This window comes from Perissodus microlepis, chromosome 20 (assembly GCF_051167445.1).
Source record: "Perissodus microlepis isolate ML-2025 ecotype Zambia chromosome 20, ASM5116744v1, whole genome shotgun sequence".
NCBI lineage: Eukaryota > Metazoa > Chordata > Actinopteri > Cichliformes > Cichlidae > Perissodus > Perissodus microlepis.
Window position 1 is genome coordinate 3,016,017 of NC_140480.1, and position 18,011 is coordinate 3,034,027.

The 18,011-nt window shown below is 41.8% G+C and overlaps 2 protein-coding genes across 4 annotated transcripts; both read right to left on the reverse strand.

Moving 5' to 3' along the window:
- Nucleotides 1-3,194: 3,194 nt before the first annotated feature.
- On the reverse strand, nucleotides 3,195-7,281 carry ssr4 (signal sequence receptor, delta). The gene is made up of 6 exons (XM_084916964.1): nucleotides 7,088-7,281; nucleotides 6,762-6,880; nucleotides 6,594-6,668; nucleotides 4,923-5,012; nucleotides 4,726-4,791; nucleotides 3,195-3,837 (listed from the first exon to the last, which is right to left on the reverse strand). Exons 1-6 carry the CDS (start codon nucleotides 7,134-7,136, stop codon nucleotides 3,733-3,735), a joined length of 504 nt encoding a protein of 167 aa, XP_084773090.1. The 5' UTR covers nucleotides 7,137-7,281; the 3' UTR covers nucleotides 3,195-3,732.
- Nucleotides 7,282-8,638: 1,357 nt separating this feature from the next.
- Nucleotides 8,639-17,783, reverse strand: LOC146363801 (rho GTPase-activating protein 4-like). 3 transcript variants are annotated; one of them, XM_084916962.1, is made up of 23 exons: nucleotides 17,139-17,783; nucleotides 16,642-16,788; nucleotides 14,696-14,785; nucleotides 14,392-14,563; nucleotides 14,120-14,282; nucleotides 13,839-13,901; nucleotides 13,627-13,755; nucleotides 13,426-13,554; nucleotides 13,032-13,253; nucleotides 12,850-12,951; nucleotides 12,245-12,406; nucleotides 12,064-12,148; nucleotides 11,882-11,909; nucleotides 11,675-11,774; nucleotides 11,515-11,575; nucleotides 11,283-11,360; nucleotides 11,054-11,182; nucleotides 10,853-10,958; nucleotides 10,422-10,649; nucleotides 10,281-10,333; nucleotides 9,951-10,182; nucleotides 9,827-9,872; nucleotides 8,639-9,310 (listed from the first exon to the last, which is right to left on the reverse strand). In XM_084916962.1, exons 3-23 carry the CDS (start codon nucleotides 14,760-14,762, stop codon nucleotides 9,134-9,136), a joined length of 2,532 nt encoding a protein of 843 aa, XP_084773088.1. In that variant the 5' UTR covers nucleotides 14,763-14,785; nucleotides 16,642-16,788; nucleotides 17,139-17,783; the 3' UTR covers nucleotides 8,639-9,133. The 3 variants fall into 3 exon arrangements, with proteins under 3 accessions (XP_084773088.1, XP_084773087.1, XP_084773086.1); XM_084916961.1 differs by having other exon boundaries at nucleotides 16,642-17,783; XM_084916960.1 differs by lacking the exons at nucleotides 16,642-16,788; nucleotides 17,139-17,783 and adding an exon at nucleotides 16,347-16,477.
- Between the last annotated feature and the right edge of the window lie 228 nt (nucleotides 17,784-18,011).

Here is an 18,011-nt window from a genome sequence, read left to right on the forward strand (position 1 = left end):
TGTTCCATCAACACAATTTAAAAACTGGTATAAAGTCCACACTTTGTCCGTCAGTTGTTCCGTCTGTCCTGCTCACATCTCCAATGGTTGTACACGTTGTCATTACCGTGGCTTCACTCCACATCAGCCACGCCGCTTTGCCAGCTAAAACACCGGTGTCGGCACATAAGGACGCTGTCATAGCCTGTCAACCACGTTGATTAGCTGCGTATATACGAATGTGCATCGCATTATTGGCTGGACTATGGGATAAGGTGGCATCGTTCTAATCCCATACGGGAGCAGCCAGTCACTCACTGACTAACACTGCAAAACAGAATTGTTAAAGTTTTAATTTTAATTTCAATTCAGGTTAGATTTTTTTGTGCGCAACGCAGATTTTCTGTGCGCAGAGACCGTGGCAGCAGTGCGCAATTGCGCACGCGCGCAGCTTAGAGGGAACATTAGTCTTCACCCATTTAATAGTTCTGGGCCAGCTGCAAGGAGTGCATGCACACACGCAGACACACGCAAGCCAATATGCAAACACAAACAAAAGCTGTACACCAGAAATTGTCCTTTTGATGTGACATGTGGATGGGATGTTTAATATGTTGTGGAAAAGGAGTGAAAGGAATTTCCTCCCTTATATGGTTCTTTTTTTTTTTATTGCAAACTGCATTGTCATGCAAAGCAGATGAGAGGATGCCCAAATAGGACAAGAAGAATGAGATGCAGAGAAAATAAGCGCAGAGGTTTGGAAGCTACAGTGAGTTATGGTAACCCCAAACACTGTCAAGCTGTTTGGGCTGGAGCAACTGTACATATAACACCCTCCTCTGTACGAATAAAACCATGAAGTAACCAGAGCATGAACTGTTATTGTAGTGAAGGAAGGGGAAGCCAGTGTAAAAAGATACAGTCTGCTTTGTGATTACTGAGTTAGCCCCACACTTTGTTGACTTTGTTCTGCTTTGCGAAAAGTGTGAGGAACGAGCAGGAAAAAACGATGGACAGAAAAGCCTGACTTCATGTGAAAATTATTTGTGCAATGCCGGTTTCCACATTGCTGAATCCCGCTAAGCCCATCGGGGTCTGTGGCCTGAGCCGGTGTGTTTTACACACCTCTGCCTCAGAGCGCGCGCGCGCGCGCGCACACACACACACACACACACACACACACAAATTCCTCTGCAGTTATCCTTATTTCGCAGCAAAATGTTTTGTCTCGTGTAAGAATAATAAAGATAAACTTTTGATCAAAGGCTATATATGAGAGACGTTTAAGAACAAATGATGTTTTGCACTGATAATCAAGACTAAAAGCTTGGGTTATGTAATCACATAAATAGAAATGGGACTGAATTGTTTTCACAACCTTGTAAATTACTTTCTTAAATGGGGAAAAAACAAACAAAAAATATAGGACAATAATTTGCCATTGACAGAATAAACTGTGACTTCCTGTCGGAGCATTCCTTCTAAAAGGACAACATTTATCTCTAAATATTTCATTCCACATCGGCAGTCATGGCCACTAATGTGCTGGCTGGAGTTACGCACTTTGAACTCCATCACACAACAAAGAGAAGCAGGAGTTTTTGTGTTAGCATCGACTCGCTGGCCTCCGTTGAGTGTTTGTTTGTCCGTTCCATTTATATCCCTCCATCCAGCTGTCCGCGACTTCCCACAGTCCAATAGGTGACTCTGTGAGGCAACATCTGGATTCCTTCCAGCCCCTGTCTATTCTAAATTAACAACACTGCGATGGCTTTCTTCTCTCCTTGTCAAGGTGCCAGAAGACTAAAGCACTTAAACCACAAGTGTGAATGTGTGATGACAAAGCAGCAGAGAAGCGGTCATCTGAGAAACTCCTTGTGTTCTCTACACTGTGCAGTATTTATGTGAGCAGATCACTTTACTCGCAGTATACATTAACTCTATAGGACTAAGTGAGAGGCTGCAGTTGTGCTGTTTTTGTTGATGCTAAATTGTTTTTCTTGAAGAGTCTTTGCTAAACCTTATTTGGGGCACAGACAGAAATAGATAAGCTAAGTTTAAGTCTCTGTAATAAACTAGATCACATCAGTATGACTTTCCCCTGAGCACCTCTATGTCATAAACTGGATGTAGAAGGAGGGCATGGAATTCATAAGGCAACATAATAATAACATTAGTAAACCGTAACCAGTAAAAATCACATCCAATCTGCCTGTAAAGTTGAAGCTGGCATCAGCCTCGAGTCTCCATCAGCAGCACAGAGCTGCCACAGTGTGCCCAACCAGTGGCAATGCACTACAGGAATTTAGAAAGGAAATGCAAGCTACCGCACTCCCTGCTCACAGAATTAACATCTGTAACAGATTTTTCTTTTTTTTGGCATGTGTGTGTCCCCGTTATGAGAAAATGTGACAGGACACAAGCTGCTGACGTGCTGCATTGTTTAATGCACTGCTCTCCGTGAATATGGAGGAATACCAGTGGGACAGCTCTGCCTCTCTTGCGCTGACAAAAATAGCCATCATGTCCACTGAGAGTTCAGCCACAGCCTCCAAGCTGAACATGTTTACAGAAAAAAAGGAATTGTTTTTCAAGAGTTTGCAAGCTAGCACAAATGATATTTACTACGCACAAAGCCTTAAAACTTTTTTATCATAACCGGATTTATGAACATAAATGCTTAGATTATCAAGAGATTTTAAGTGGACTGCAACGGCCAAGATGGTTACTGTCACAAAGGATTTACTCATCCTCCAACCAAGTGAAGCAAACATGTCTGACTACAGCAGAAAAACCACACTGACATGCGGTTTTCTTTTTTTCTGTCAACTCCACAGATATTTTGGTTTGTTCATTTTGGGTAGGTTTATCCTGCTCATGTTCCTTGAGATAGATTTATTTTTCCCTCACCCCAAGGCCGTCTTGAATTCCTGTAGCTTTGTACGTGTTGCAAAATAAACACGTTAACAGGCAGATTTAAATATGCTGTTTTTGGGGCTGCATGGGAGTTAGGGAAGGTGGAGACATTTTCATGTGACTTGGCCACCCATAGATGGGATACAATTCAACTACTTCAGCATGTGAAAGATAAATCTGCTTAAAGCTGGTTGTTACTTGAGTTCAGGTGACTAGTTGCAGCTAGTTCTAGACTGGAAAATAAAAGGAAGCACCGTAGATGATGTGTTGCTGTGAAATAAGAGACCTTCCCATCTGTCTAGAGAAAAAGGAATTTATAGATTTTCGCTTTACTACAACCAATAAAATAAAAGTCATTTATTCACTTTCCTGGAGGAGACACATCCACTCAACCTGTTCAGGCCAGTCTGCGCAGCCACATTATTGACATTTCATTTGGATGAACGCTTTGACCTTTGCAGCACAATCTGGTCAGGATGTTCCACTGTTTAAGCGGGACCCAATACAATGCATGAGCTCTCTGTGATTTCTTTATTTGTAAAGTCCAGGTTTATTGATCTGTTGTTTCCAAAAAAAAGAAACCATTGTTACAAAACTCCACCCATACCGAGAGTCAATCGTGTGTCAAAATTCATCTTTAAAGACTCAAAAGCACATAAGAGACACAGTCTGAATAAAAAAAATACAAAGACTGCTACTTCTGCTCCTTGCCCCAAAGCAGATCAAGTGGCAAAGTCCTGTTGGTTTGTCTCAACACTGGATGATGGATAATTGGTCGAGCCCCATCAGAAATCAGTCTTTAATGATCCAGTATTTAAAAAGCTGTTTTGGATCAGTTTATGCTTGGATGGTGCTCTTTGCGCTGAAAGCCAAGTAGTAGACCAGGATACCGATGAGGGCAGCAACCACTTCAGTAGACACCCACGGGCCATTCCATGCACCCTGCAGTGAGCGGGGGGAAAAAGGAAACAGGTTTAAGGACAAGAGCAAATAAGGCAAATGAGGGACAGCCAATCAGAAGAAAGTTGGCTTAAATAGTAGTTTTATGGTTTTAAATGGAGAGAAGCTAAAACAGCTTGTTTCAGGGTGAACGGCCCGTGGGGCTGCACAAGTGCCAATAAGAGACAGATAAGGATTATTTTTAAATGAGAATCACACAAAGCTAAAAGTGGAACTGGAGTTTCATGTTTACATGAGTTTGTTGTTTTGAACGAATGCAGAGATTCCAACCATAAATCAGACACTGGCCCCTTAGATGCATCCGCGCAGGAAACAGCGAAATCGTGACCAGAGACCGCAGCAAGTCAGTGACATTTGGTAACGTCAAGCAACGAGGGGCAAAAAAATGCCGGCAACGTGAAATCAACGGACCCCTGAGTCAAACTTTTTGCAACTCTAAAGAGAGCAATTTAAGCCACTGCTAATGAGAGCGTAACATCCTGTTGATTGTATGATATGATGCATGAGTGGCAGGTGAATAAAGTTAGAGGGTTACCTGCACACTATCATGTCAAATTTCTGGTAATCATGTGTACTTAAGTCCAAAGTTCACTTGCCATTTGCTCTTCTTTAAGCTTCACTAATTCTTAAGGAAACAATATGACTACTCTGCAAAATAGAGGCCTGTAAGAGTGTGCAGTCAGGCGATAATCTCTCTGGGTTTATTCATTCACTGGAGACCTTTCAAACATGCCAGGAAGTTAAGTGATACTTGATGTAAGCTCACTAAAGCTGATATAATTTAAGGGTGTTTACTGGCTTTTAATTTACAAGATAGCAGGATCATGACTCAAGCGATGTGTTCAGTCTGAGATCCTAGAAGAAACTCACCCTGTGGTCAATGTTGACAGAGAAGAGAGGGTGAATGGCATTTACGTCTTCATTGTTTCTCTGGGCCTGGAGCAAATGAGATTAACAGATTTAATTGAAATTAAAGCATATTTGATTATAAAGACGACTCATTTCAAAACAAGTGGAGCTCAAGCAAAGGAAACTGTAAGCTGATCAACAACACATAATACACTAACCTTGCGCAGGGCACTGTAGGACTCCTCATCGAAGAATTTGACCTGATATGTTCCAGAGGTTGCCTGTTTGTGAGGAAGACTCCAGGACACCTGATGGAAGAAAGTACACATTCAATAATAGCTGATTATTTACTTCTTTTTTTTTTTTTAAAGATACTTTTAGTTTAAAAATGTGTCTAAATGTAAAGCCTCGAGTCTGTACTAAAAGGCAAACGTGTATTTTAATGGCCTGCTGATGAAAGGGTTAGGGATAAATGTAAACTACTGTCTAAGCAAGTCATAAGGTACAAGCATCCTGATGACCCCAGTAGTCATTATTTGAAAAGGACACTCACATATACAACATACACAACAATATTTTTTTTTATAAGCTCTACATGAGATTGTTCATCTGTGAAGGGTCAATAAACCTCGGGGCAGCCACCTAATCAAAGACATCCTGTGACTATTAATTCAATAGATATTACTTTTGACAAAGGAATTAATTCTATTTTTCATTGCACTGGTGTGTGTGTGTGTGTGTGTGTGTGTGTGTGTGTGTGTGTTAGTGTGTTGGTTCACTTAATTTCTATCATTTGCTGTCCACTTTTTCCTTTTTATTGCAATTTACTGAAATTACTGCTACAAGAAGTCATGAAGTCATGACCAAACTGGCAGGAAAATCCAGTTAAAGGGCAGCATGTTTTGATATCAATATGTATGTATGAATCCATCCAGCATAGTGAAAATGTATAACAAGAGGAAGTACTTTGATATTTTCTCCCACCTTTGCTTATAAGCTTTAAGGGTGGTCTCATTTAAGAGCTGATCAGTATAGGCTAATACCAGCCAACTGACTGCTGTGAGTCTATCAGTAAATAAGATTACATTTACATATATCTGTAACTAATATTTATTAGTTGTGTAATACTGATTTGGTGCTGTCTAATCTTGGCTGAAAAAATTCAAACCGTTTCTGAAACTTTTTATAATGAGACATTATTACTGGCACAAAGCTGATAAAAACAATGAGAAATAAAGCAGTATCGGGTAAAACTGTAACCACGATCATCTGGCTAATAATAGATTTAGACAGCACTGAAATTATTGTGACTATATGTTCAACCTTCTGTAGTTCATAAATCTACAAAGTGCTACTACTTTTTCAGCTGCTCCCTTTATAGGGGTCATCACAGTGGATCGTTTGCCACCAGCTTCACCTGCACTCTTCCTCTTTTTCTCCTTCCTGACTGCTTCATACTCGACATCCTTTGTCCAGTGTACATTTAGAGTTTCCTACTCTCACCGCCTCCTTCTCTTTCCCTGCCTCCTATCATCTTTTCCCCTTCTCCTCCTAATTTGTCTTCAGTCAGTAGTAGCACACTATCAACCAGCATCCTGTTGGCCAGCAGCACTGGAGGTGGCCATTGTTGTTAACCTGGGCCCCGATCGATCTGGTATGGAAACCTTTTCCTTGATGCCCCGCATGTTTGATTTGGCAAAGATTTTACACCAGATGCCCTTCTTGATGCAAACCTCCCCTTTCATCCAGGCTTGAGACTGATTGATTTATTTTTTTTGGTTAAAAAACATCAATCAAAAAAGCCCACCCTGACCCAAGAAACACTCTGCTAACAAATCAGATTCAGTAAAAGCAAGTGCCTTGACCTGTAGCCACATGTGAATCCATACCTGGTACTTTCCAACGTCCTGTCCTCTGGTTACAGGGAACTGTCTTCCATTGACATCAGCATACAGCGTTACGCTCTGCAGAGAGCAGAAATCACCATGAGTGCTCCAGTAGCATCAGTACATCATTGTGCTGCTGGCTGCCTTAAAGTGTTAGAGGTGGACAGTTACCTGTGCTCCGTTGGCGCAGGTCAGGCTGAGTTCAACGATGAAGACAGACTCTGATGAGATGACGGCGTCAGAGGTGGTGTAGGCCGACGGAGTGATGACTGGGTCCGTGCAGCTCTCTCCTATGGGCACCAAGAGCAGAGTTGAGGTCAGCTGAAATCCTGCACATGATCATCTACACAGCATCTATAGATAATACAACTTTCACCACTCTGCCCTCCTGTGGCTACGAGATTGCGGGTAGTGATTCAATGAATTAGCTACTAGCTAAAGCTGATTAGCATTATAGGCTTATTAACCCGGTATTCTCTCTTCCAGCGTTGTCTTACCTGAGCAGGCGACCACCAGCAGCGCAAAGAAGGCGGCTATCCGGATCATCGTGACGTCTCGGAGGTTGTTTAAGAGGTTTCGTGTTGCTCCTGAGGTCCAGTTGCCTGAGTGCTCGGCTCCTTCCAAACAGTAAAAAGGAAGAAGTCCACCTCAGCTCACAGCGCTCCTGCACCTCTGCGTCTGCGCACCAATGACGTGGACTCTCGAAACCGCAGAGCATCCTGGGAAAGTGCCCCGTCGACACGTCATCAGAATCAAAATGGCCGGAAGTCAGTAAATGATGGATCTAAACTGCTTTAACAAACTGACCTTATTTATTTTTTTACAAATTTCTAATGAAAGCCTCCCTCATGGTCATTCACACTACAGCAAAGTAATAAAGTAATAGATAGACAATTAACAGAAAAGTTTAAACTGGACAAAAGTAAAAATAAATAAACGAGTGAATGAAGTAAAGAAATAAATAATACATTTTCTGTGAATTACAAAAACGTTGTTTTAGAAATAACAGCACAGTTTGGGGAATTAGATTATTATTTTACAATTTAAGCCCAGAGTTGTGTTGATATATTTGTTTTATTTAATACAAGAGCATTTGTTTATAATGTAGAAAGGAGGAGACGTGCGGTTGAGAGTGCACTTCTTGTTCTTATACTAAGATATCGCATGGATCAAATGTGTACTTAAACTTCTTTACAATGAAAGAAAGTGGAGGTTCACTTAGAATCAAAGTGGTCTGTATGTGGCCCATGATTTACAATGAGTTTGACATCCTTGGGGATCTAGGGTTCACAGAAATTTGTGACATTGCCTTTGAAAAATATGTAATAATTCAGTTATAATAATATATATTATAATAATAATTATCATTATTTAATTATCTCCACCTTTATAGACAGGTTGGACAAAGATGAGTGTCCAGTAGAGGGAACCTAAGAAATCTCTTTATTAGATATTTTGTGATTCTCCTAAATTGAAAATCATGTAAAAAATGTACTCAGGCTACTGAGACGCACCTTGGTGAAAGTCAGCAGACGACCTGATTGTGGTGGTTAATAAATGATGATCCCTCCATTTTCAGGGTGATTTGCTTCCCTAAGTAAAGAAGAGTGAGGCCTATTTTTTAAAACATACCTTTAAGTGATTTGAAGCAATATAAATCAAATTTAAATAAATTAATTAGGACAAGACACCAACAGAGATATTGGTATAGATTGAGCAGTGGTGCAGGGGTAAGAAGCTTAGATGTTTGGAGCGATTTTGGATGTTTGGAATAGCGTCCCAAGCATATTCCACTGAAGGTTTCCCCAGGGACATCCACAGGGTGGGACACCTGGGAGAAACCCAGAAAACACTGAAAATAATACATCTCGTCTGGCCTTCAATTACTGAAGGAGGCCCCAGAGGCATCTAGCCAATGTTGCATGAGAAAGGAGCATCTCGACTACTTTTACTTAAGCCCGAATATATTATTCTATGTATAAAACCCCAGGATGAAGAAAAGAAATGCAAGTTGTAGTCATGTTTTACATACACATCTAATAAAGCAGTAAGCCTAGACAAATTATTTATTCAGCATGTAGTTCAAATATACAGATAAATCATAAAGTTTGAGATAAGTAGGAATTGACGTTTACAACTATAACATTCACAGTTTTCTTGACTTTGTGCCAGCATCTCATTTTGACAGAAATTTGATTAAGAGTGTGCACTTATGCCTGTATTGACTAAAAATTATTGACTGGTAGGGCAGCTGTTTAATATAATAAGAGAGGAAGTGCAAATATCAAAAATGCCTACAAACACATTGGTGCATTTCAAGTAGTTCACAGTTTTGACATAGTACCGCAGGCCTGTGGAAATCTGCTGTACATCACATGCAAGACAGGACTGAGTCAAGGAGACCTCAGAGAAAGGACTCAGTCAAGGATCTCAGGTTTCTAGAAATAGATGTGCTGAAAGCTACTGTCAAAGGCCTTCACGCTACACCTCAACTTCCATTAGTATCATCTCGCCCCGTGTGTCTTGTGCCATTGCTGATCATCTCAGTCCGCTGCATCTGCTGATTTGAAGAGCCCTGTTCCTCTCCCCCTGCGCCCATCCTGCTTTCCTTTCTTCTGGGGAGTCTGGACTGAGGGGGAGGACACAGTGGGGGTGGGATCCTGATGGGTTTGTCGAATAAAAAGCTCCTTAAAGACTGAGTCCATCTGGCGACAGACTTCCTGTAATGTGAAAATAAAAAAGTATGGATGAGAGAGGAAACAGGGGGAAGTGTCCGTTTTCTCTACTTTTCGACTTTAGAACTTCCGTTTCTGTCCACTGCTCTTGGCAATGACTAATTACTCTGCATAGTAATTTACTGAACATCACTCAGATTTTCGTAAGCAGGAAACCCAGACTGTGGGTTTCCTGCTACCGTTAACACTTAGTTCTTCTTTTTGGTTATCAAAAATGGATTTTTTTCAAAAAAAAAAAAAAAAAAAAAAAAAAAGGAAGGACAGCCCAGCCACTTGCTCTTTAGCAGCAGAACGTTTCCAAGTACAGTTTGGCTCATTGTCCCCTTTAGCAACCTCTGATGTTGTAACGCTTACAGCTACAGACACAGATTACTGTGAGAACCCTTTATAATGGCTTCATTTAAAGTTGCAGTTGGCTCATTGCACAATGATGCAGTATTTTTCTTTTTAAAGACATTTATTAGGTTATAAACAGAGAGCTATAAGAAAAACAAGACACACCTTATCTACTCGAGAGGCCATATCCTCAGATGACCGTCGCTGGTAGCTGTATGCAGAAAGAGATCAGTCTGAATAATTATGTTTTACTCAAGCACAGTCAGTCAGCTGTTGTTGGGTTACTTACTCTTGCCCATAACAAGGAGAGGGCATCCTCCTTGGCTTACATTGCGGCCCAACAGGAATCTGAAGTGTGCACTTTCCACCTGAACCGAAGCTGCCCCCTCCTGGTGCAGCTGTTAATTTGTGTTCTAGTGCCCCGCTGCTATTAGCTCTGGGGCGTTCTCCCCTTCTGGGTGCTGCTACTCCAGACATGGACATACTTGTGCTGTTGTCAGCCAAAAAGCCCATTTCTAAATCTGCAGCAAAGCAAATGTATACATCCTTTGTTATTCTTCAAAGACATCATTATATATTTTTAATGAAGCGATGAACTGAAATAGCCACATAAACTTACCATCTTTGCTAGGGGTGTACTCAGTTTCTATATCTCCATCAACATTGGTCTCTCTGTGAAGTAAAGAGCATAATATAATCATTGCACAATACGCCCCCCAACCCCCGCATGTTATGTGAACTCAAAGATTTTTCACTGTACCCGTCATCCAGTTCTAGTGTCATGCATTTCTCATAAACTGGTCCCGGCACTTCGCTCTGAGTGGGGAAGATGCTTTCTTGCTCAATGATGATGCCCTTCACCAGGGCATTGATCTGAGGCTGCAGGGTCACGACGTCGTCATCATGAGCCCCTCTTATCAGGCTCGGGCCAAAACACACGGCCAGATTGTAAGGTTGCATCATGTTCTCGTCACTATACTCCGACACACTGAAGGCAGAGAGAGAGGAGTAAATAAAGAAACAAAGAAAAATTAAAGTTGCTTAATTTTATTGGTTGTTTTTACCTCATATAATCTTATTTAACTGCACTAACAGTGGATGTTAATGATTCTCACAGAATGATTCAGCAATGAGTAAAACAAGGCAAAAATTCAGTTTTTCCATATTCAAGTCACAGGTAACAACACTCACTGATAAAGGAATGCAAAGAGGTATCTCATGACGATGATAGCAGGCTCGGGGAAGGAAGAAATCACAGCTTTCAGCTCAGCTGCTCGCTCTGCCTCATTCTTTATTTCTGGAAAACAAAAAAGGTGATGAAATAAAAGAGAAGTTGCTGCTGAGCATCCTTAGCCACACTAATTATATCCACAGGTGCACAAGAACACTCACGGGCATGCTCCAGGAGCAGATTGGTGCTGTCAAGGGGGAAGAGTGGATTATCTAAACCCCTGAAGTAAAGCTTCAGCACTCCAGCCACCGAGTCAAGGTCATAACTCCCCTCAGCCAAAGGGTCCTCTCCTGCAGGGGAAGCCCATGGCACACTGCCCCACATTATTAATGCTCCATGGAGAGGAGAGCTATGAATAGAAGTTAATCTAACAAACACACACACCCCTACCTCGCTCAAAAGCGTCCCTGAGGTTATTGACCTCCAACTGAGACCCCGGCACTCTAAATATCCCTTCATGGTGGAGTCCTGATGGGCAGACAGATTATCGCAGTGGTCTAAAATGAGTGCCTGTTTCCCTCAGTCACTTTTAAACACAAGAGGCTAGATGTATGTGTGTCTGCAGTTGTCTTTTTACAATAATATCTAATGGTTTAATGTTACTTCAGCAATGAAGACTCACCATGGAGGTTGATATAGCGAATGCAGCTTTCCACAACAATTGGAATCTGTTGTCCTGATGCCTGAATTAAAAATAAATAATAAATTTCACTGACTCATCACGAGTCAAAAGGAAAAACTAAAATGACAACGAGAGAGCTGAAAGAGGAAACCGGTGTTACCGTTATGAAGGACAGCATGTCTCCATTGAAAAGTTTTTGGTTGTGCATCAAATTGGCACTCGAGTGATTCTTTCTGACACGCATAGACTTTCCAGTGTGTCTGGAGAATGACACACAGGACCGTGGAGGCACAGTGTTAAGACTGGTAGCATGAATAAATAAAAACGATGACTCAGCGACAACTGTTAAAAAAAATTATATTCATACCGAGGCTGATGGTCATTTGATACTTCAGCTGGGAAGAAAAGAAAAAGGACGTAACATATGATAAGAGCAATCCATTTTAAAAGGGAGAAATACTCTGTGTTTTATTCTGTGTTTGGTATTTTGTTTGTGACACAGAGTCAACAACTTGTGGTATTGTAACGTGAGAAATGCAGAAGCAATACCTTTTTCTACAGCTTCTTTAAGCAGATCATGTTTAACTTGCAGTTTAGATACAAGAGAGCTGCCAACAAGGTACTCCTTTACTTTCTGTAAAACAAATTACACCGATCAGATTATTATTTTTTTATCGTTACCACACCAACTGCACATCATTGCTGTTGCCCCCAAATTTTACCGACTCACAGTAAAGTAGAGGTATTCTATTTCCTGCAGGTTGGCCCGTCGTCGAGTGGCGCTGGGCTTTACAGTCAGATTTTCAGTGCTGCCCTCCTGAGATGAAGGCTCCAGATCATCGCCGATGCCCTCCAGCAGAGAAGCCTGGGCTGCTGACATGCTCTTATTAACCTATATGAGAGCAGCAGGGTTGAGAGGTGACCTGCAGTTGCTGGGTGTACTGCAGGATCAGGTCAGAATATTGCACACTCCGATATACACCCTGGCTGATAATTCTGTGTTGTGTAGATACCCACATTTGAGACATTATGTCACTTTCAAGTGCCAGCAGAACTGCTGCGATTTATACTTGTCTTACAAACTGAGATCATGAGAACTATTAAAAAAGGGCTAAATATAGTCAATAATGAGGCGGAAGGCGTTCTCGCCTTATATTATAGTGCTTTTGCATCTTCATCCCTTTTAAGCACTTTTACTTCCTTTCTGTACTTGAGGCTGTGATGCTTTAATAAGTTTAAATAAAATTAGATTAAGGAAACAAGAAGAAATTTTCCTAGACTATTTGCAGCCTCGTTAAAATTCAAAATATGATAATGAGGTGCGATTTTCTTTACCTCCTCAGTTTCCTGGGTGACGGCTTGCAGTCGAGTTTGTATCTGTTTGAATCTGGTCTCCAGTTCGCATATCATCTCACACTCCGCACTGACCTGAGTAACCTGAAATGCAAGGGAGTCTAGAGTTGTTCCACACACTTAATATATAAAGTTCCTTTACATAATTTAATCAAAATACACACCTGGTCCCCATCGTGGGGCTGATAGGGGAAGCGTAGGGGCATAGAGAAGGTGTTGTAGTTGTCCTGCAGGAGGATGTCTCTATCCCGGCTCTGGTCCAGTCTAGACACAGCCTCCTCTATTTGCTGCAGGCCTGTGCTCAGGTTATCCTGGGCCTTCCACCGTCTTGACAAGTAGGCCTGCATCACCCTGCCCAAAGTGGTGTGGTAACCTGTATCTGCACACTGGAGGAGGAAACTGAATTTAGAATCACTTCATTCATTCGGGAGCTTTCACATCATGACAGAAGGAATGGAAACAATGGGCGCTGGGGTCCAAATAACATGAGAGATCATGACCTTGAGTGCTATGTAGGGTTTTTGTATGTTGAAAGGAAAAGGTGACTGATGTACTCACATCTATGAGAGTAGAGATGTCTTGCAGGTAGTACTTATTCATGGAGGAATTGGCTGCAGCCAGGTTTAGGAGGTACTCATTTCGGGCCTTGCTACACTTCAGCTTTATTTCTTGGACTTTAATTTGTCTCTACAGCACATAAACATCGTCAGTAAGAGTCACATGATACGTGCATGCACGCACATGACACCAAGCATTTACCTTTTCTATCAGCCTCTCCAGTTTTTTATTTGCGCTCTGCTTCTGCTTTTCCTCTTGCTTCTCTGCTTCCCTCAGCTTCCCCTCTGCACAGACATAGTCTGAGTGGTACTGGTAGTATGTTCGCCATGCCTGCACACAGGCACAAAAAGCAATGCTTTCCTCTGTGTACTTAAGAAACGGAAAACATTCTGTGTGGTTGGTTTCTCACGTACCGCCTGTAGCTCTGTGGTAACCTTGAGTAGCCCATCTTGTAGCTGAATGCAGATGTCTTTACTCTGGAAAACACAGCATAAAGACAAAATATCAGAAAAGTGAGATGGCACGACACAGCAAGGACACAGTGACCCACGTCATACTTTAAATATCAAGACTTGAAAAACATGTACTGGTGGTTAAAGTGTGAATGGAAGAACGATAACAGAGCAAGTATTATGTCATTTGCACTGCAGAAGTGCATGGCAGTGCGTTCGTGGGCGAGCGCTTGCAGTAGTACCTTCTTTGCAAGGCGCTGTGTGTACTCCACACAATGTGTGAGAGGTTGGGTGAGAAAGTTGTTGCAGCTTTCACTCAGTCCATTATGGTCCCTACTTTCTTGGCGGGTCTGGGACAGCAGAGTAAGCCATACTTGGGACACAGAGTTACTACTGGGCTCCTTCCTGAGCATGGTCATGCATAAACAAGAAAAAAAATACAAAAGGACACAAACTTTGAAGATTGAAATGAACTGCTGTGTAGTTTAGCATGTTATGTGCAGTGTGGAATTACCTCTTTATCCTTGATGTGAACCTTTCTGCTAGTTTTTCCAGGGAACGAGCATACTCGCTTTCAATCTCACCCCGTCGACGCAGGTAGTCTGTCAGGTCTTGCAGCTGTTGGTTCTTTTGCTCAAGTTGCAAGTCCAATACCTTCAGTTGGTCTACAAGCTGACAGCGAACCTCTGAAAGGCCAACAAAGACACACTTACTGTGACAAGTATGTTAGAAACTGGTTTCACTGATCAGAGTTAAGATGGTGTGAAATAAAGAGGTTGTGTTTCTCAGTGTGGCACAAACCACCACATGCCTTTTACCTTTGATTTGAATGTCGTAGTCCACCACACTGACCCGCTCCTTCCGAAGTTTGACATGGGAACTCATTGTTGATCCAGCTGGGTGGAATTCTGTATAAATGCAGTGATTGCTTTCATTTATAAGCTAGCATGAAATATCAGCTCTGTTCTGTTAACCCTTTCTTAAAGAGGGGAGTAAAATTTGTGGGCATGCAAGCTGATCAGTATCCTTTGGTGGAGAAAACCTGTTAAATCCACTGTTACACCCTTTCTACTCAAGTCCCCACCACCACCTCCACCCTTCCCCTTCCTCCAATAGACCCTACGCACTTCCTCATGAGAGACTTGTAGAGCTGAAATGAGCATGTTTGTCTTACTGTAGCACATCTTTTCAAAGTGGTCACACTCTGCTGCGTTTCCCTGAACAGCAGGCAACTAGAAAACCGGTTGGCATGTGTTGCTTGCTTGCACCGGGCAGACTGCAGAATTGCACAAGGTGCAAAAATAACTCTAACAGCATCTCAAGCTGCCCTAAAAATAGGACGAACCACAAGGCGCACAACTGTGCAGGGATGTTTGTGCTCAACACTACAGGTGGTTTTACAGAAGAAGAAAAAAAGAAGGAAAAAAACCTTTCACCAATAAAGGTTTAAATCCTTCTGCCTTTCACTTTACAGCATGTCTTGGCCGATTGAGAAGACTATACCCAGGTATATTCCAGTTCAGGATGAACACGACAGGACATGTTTATCGGAGAACTGGCGTTACCCTGAATACAGTTAGACTACCAGGTCTTACTGATAAAGGTTTAACTGATCGTTTCTGATAGGTTTCAGTTTCTTGACACGCTTTTAACTATAATTTATGGGTGAAACTAACACCCAGGCCTATTCTCAAGAAAAAAGAAAGATGAGTGTGGCTGGAGCACGGCGGTTTTTCTTCAGCACACGATAATCCTGAACTTTGCAAAACACTGTACATTAAAGGAAATTTATTGCAATTCAAAAAGAGGAAGATCAGAGTGTTGTCTTGCTGGATCATACCCTTTTGTACACAATCAATACGCACACATTCTCTCCATTTCTCCCCCTCAACTTCCCTTTTTTTTGAAAGCCAAACATCACTCATCAGCACTCTCTTTAGCTGAAATGTGCACTCTCCCAACAGATGACCTGCTAACATGACTCTGCTGTATTTCAGCATGGCCCAAACTCCCTGCAAAAAGGAGTTCAATTTTTGCAGCCTGTGTCACCCTTTTCCATTAGTCGCTTCATTCTTTCTCCATGCGATCAGCTGGTGAATCACCACATCCTATCCTCACAACCTGCCGCAGTATTTCATTAAGGCTAGTCTTAACCTTATTGCTACTATAGCTTTTCAGTTCCTGTTTTACTAAAGTAACCTTTCCTACCATTTTAGTGTTTTTTTTAAACAAGCACAAACAAGTAGAGGCTTCTATAGTTATGAAACATCACTCGCCCTGGGGGGTTTGTCTATAGCCAACAACAACATAAAACGATCAAGCAATGCAAACCTTAACTGCATAACAGCATGCGCCTTTTTAATACAAAAACATGTTCATTAAGCGTTAAACTGACTACCAGTGCTGATTTGGTGAGACAGGAAAACAAATAAAAATCAATAAGAGTGTCATACATGCAGAGAGTCATACCTGATCAGGAGTCTTGACTAGTCTTTCCTCCACACTAAACTGAACTAAATGATGCCAGTTAATAGCGCAGTAACTGCTTCACCTCCCCCTCACTTTGGACACGGATGGATGTGGGTGGAGTGGAAGTCATCTCTGACTGACTCTCTCTCTCTCACACACACACACACACACTTACTTACTTCTGCTGTTCTCACCCTCACCCCCCCCCCCCCCCCCCTTTCCCTCCCCGCTTCTTCTCACTCACACATTCAGTTTGAGCCATCAGTGTGTGACTGTGCATGTGATGTGTGAAAACCTTTTCTAGTATAGTCCTTCCTCTCTCTCTCTTTCGTGCCTCCTCTTGAACCCCACAGCAGGTTTTCAGTTCAGTCAAACAACAGCTGTTTTCACTGATTGGGCGCTCCTTGCCGGTTCCTGAGTGAAATCAGCTGCACTGAGCTGACTTCAGTTGACAGGGAAAAAAGAAAGTTATTTTGAATATTATTATTAGGTTTTTTTAAATATATTTTTTATACACTGTCATGGCTACAATATGAGTGAGCGGGAGCAACCTTGACTTTAAAAAAACAAAACAGTCAGTTATGTAGATTAGGAGGGAAAAGAAAAACAAACAAAGACCATTGTTGCTATGAAATCATAACACAGAAAGATTTACAACAACATTGTTGACTTCTCTATCTGAGAGGTGTTAAACAGCCTGCTGGTGTGAAGCTGAGCTTCTTGCAATTTGTCAGAGAGAGTCTAACTTTTTCAAAGATCATTAGGCATAATTTGTTCTTATCTGTCACGTACTTCTCTTTCACTCTTGTTTCCTTCCTCAAACAGACGGTGTTGCACAAACAATTAAAAAAAACAACTGGTACTTAACTTATGCATTTTGGATGACATTTGAGAAAGAACGGTTTGATTGAAGGGAGTTTCTGTTGAGTCCCAATGCAGCAGGGAGCTGTGTCTTTCAGTTTAAACCGAGAATGACCTTTGAACCTTGCTACACCCTACATAAAAGTAAACAAAATCTTTGAGCTCAACTGTAAACAGTTATGGCCCAACTATTCAGTTCACTGCAGGAAAAGTAAACTCATCTGAATTTAGTTACACTTAACTATGTCCCATTGTGACCTGTTATAGAGACCCATGACATTCCTGGCATTGAACCCTTGCTGTAGATATTGTGAAAAGCCATGCAGTAGTCTTTCTCCGCCAATAGGAGTCACTAAAGTATAAATTTGACAGTAAAGGCACTTCCCCACTTAAGAATAATAGGCTTAAAAATGCGACCTGAACCTGTAAATAACAATTTCATGGGCTGAGTAGATGACACTTTAATATGAACTCCAGCATCGAACATGTTTCCACAGTGGCCGTGCTTACAAGCACTCACTTTTACAGATCAAAGTCCTTCCAATTGAAGACTTTTGTGCCAGCTGTTCTAGTCAAAGGAGCTTGCAAAGAAAAGCGTCTGGACTTCTTTAAGTTACTTGAAGACGTTTCACCTCTCATCCGAGAAGCTTCTTCAGTTCTAAGGTCAAATGGTGGAGAGTCCCAGATATAAACCTAGTGGGAGTATCCCCCCACAGAGGGACAAAAGGACCCCCTGATGATCTTCTAATCGCCTGAGCCAAGGTGTGAAACTGGGTGTGGGTCCCAATCAGCCAGAGTTTCGGG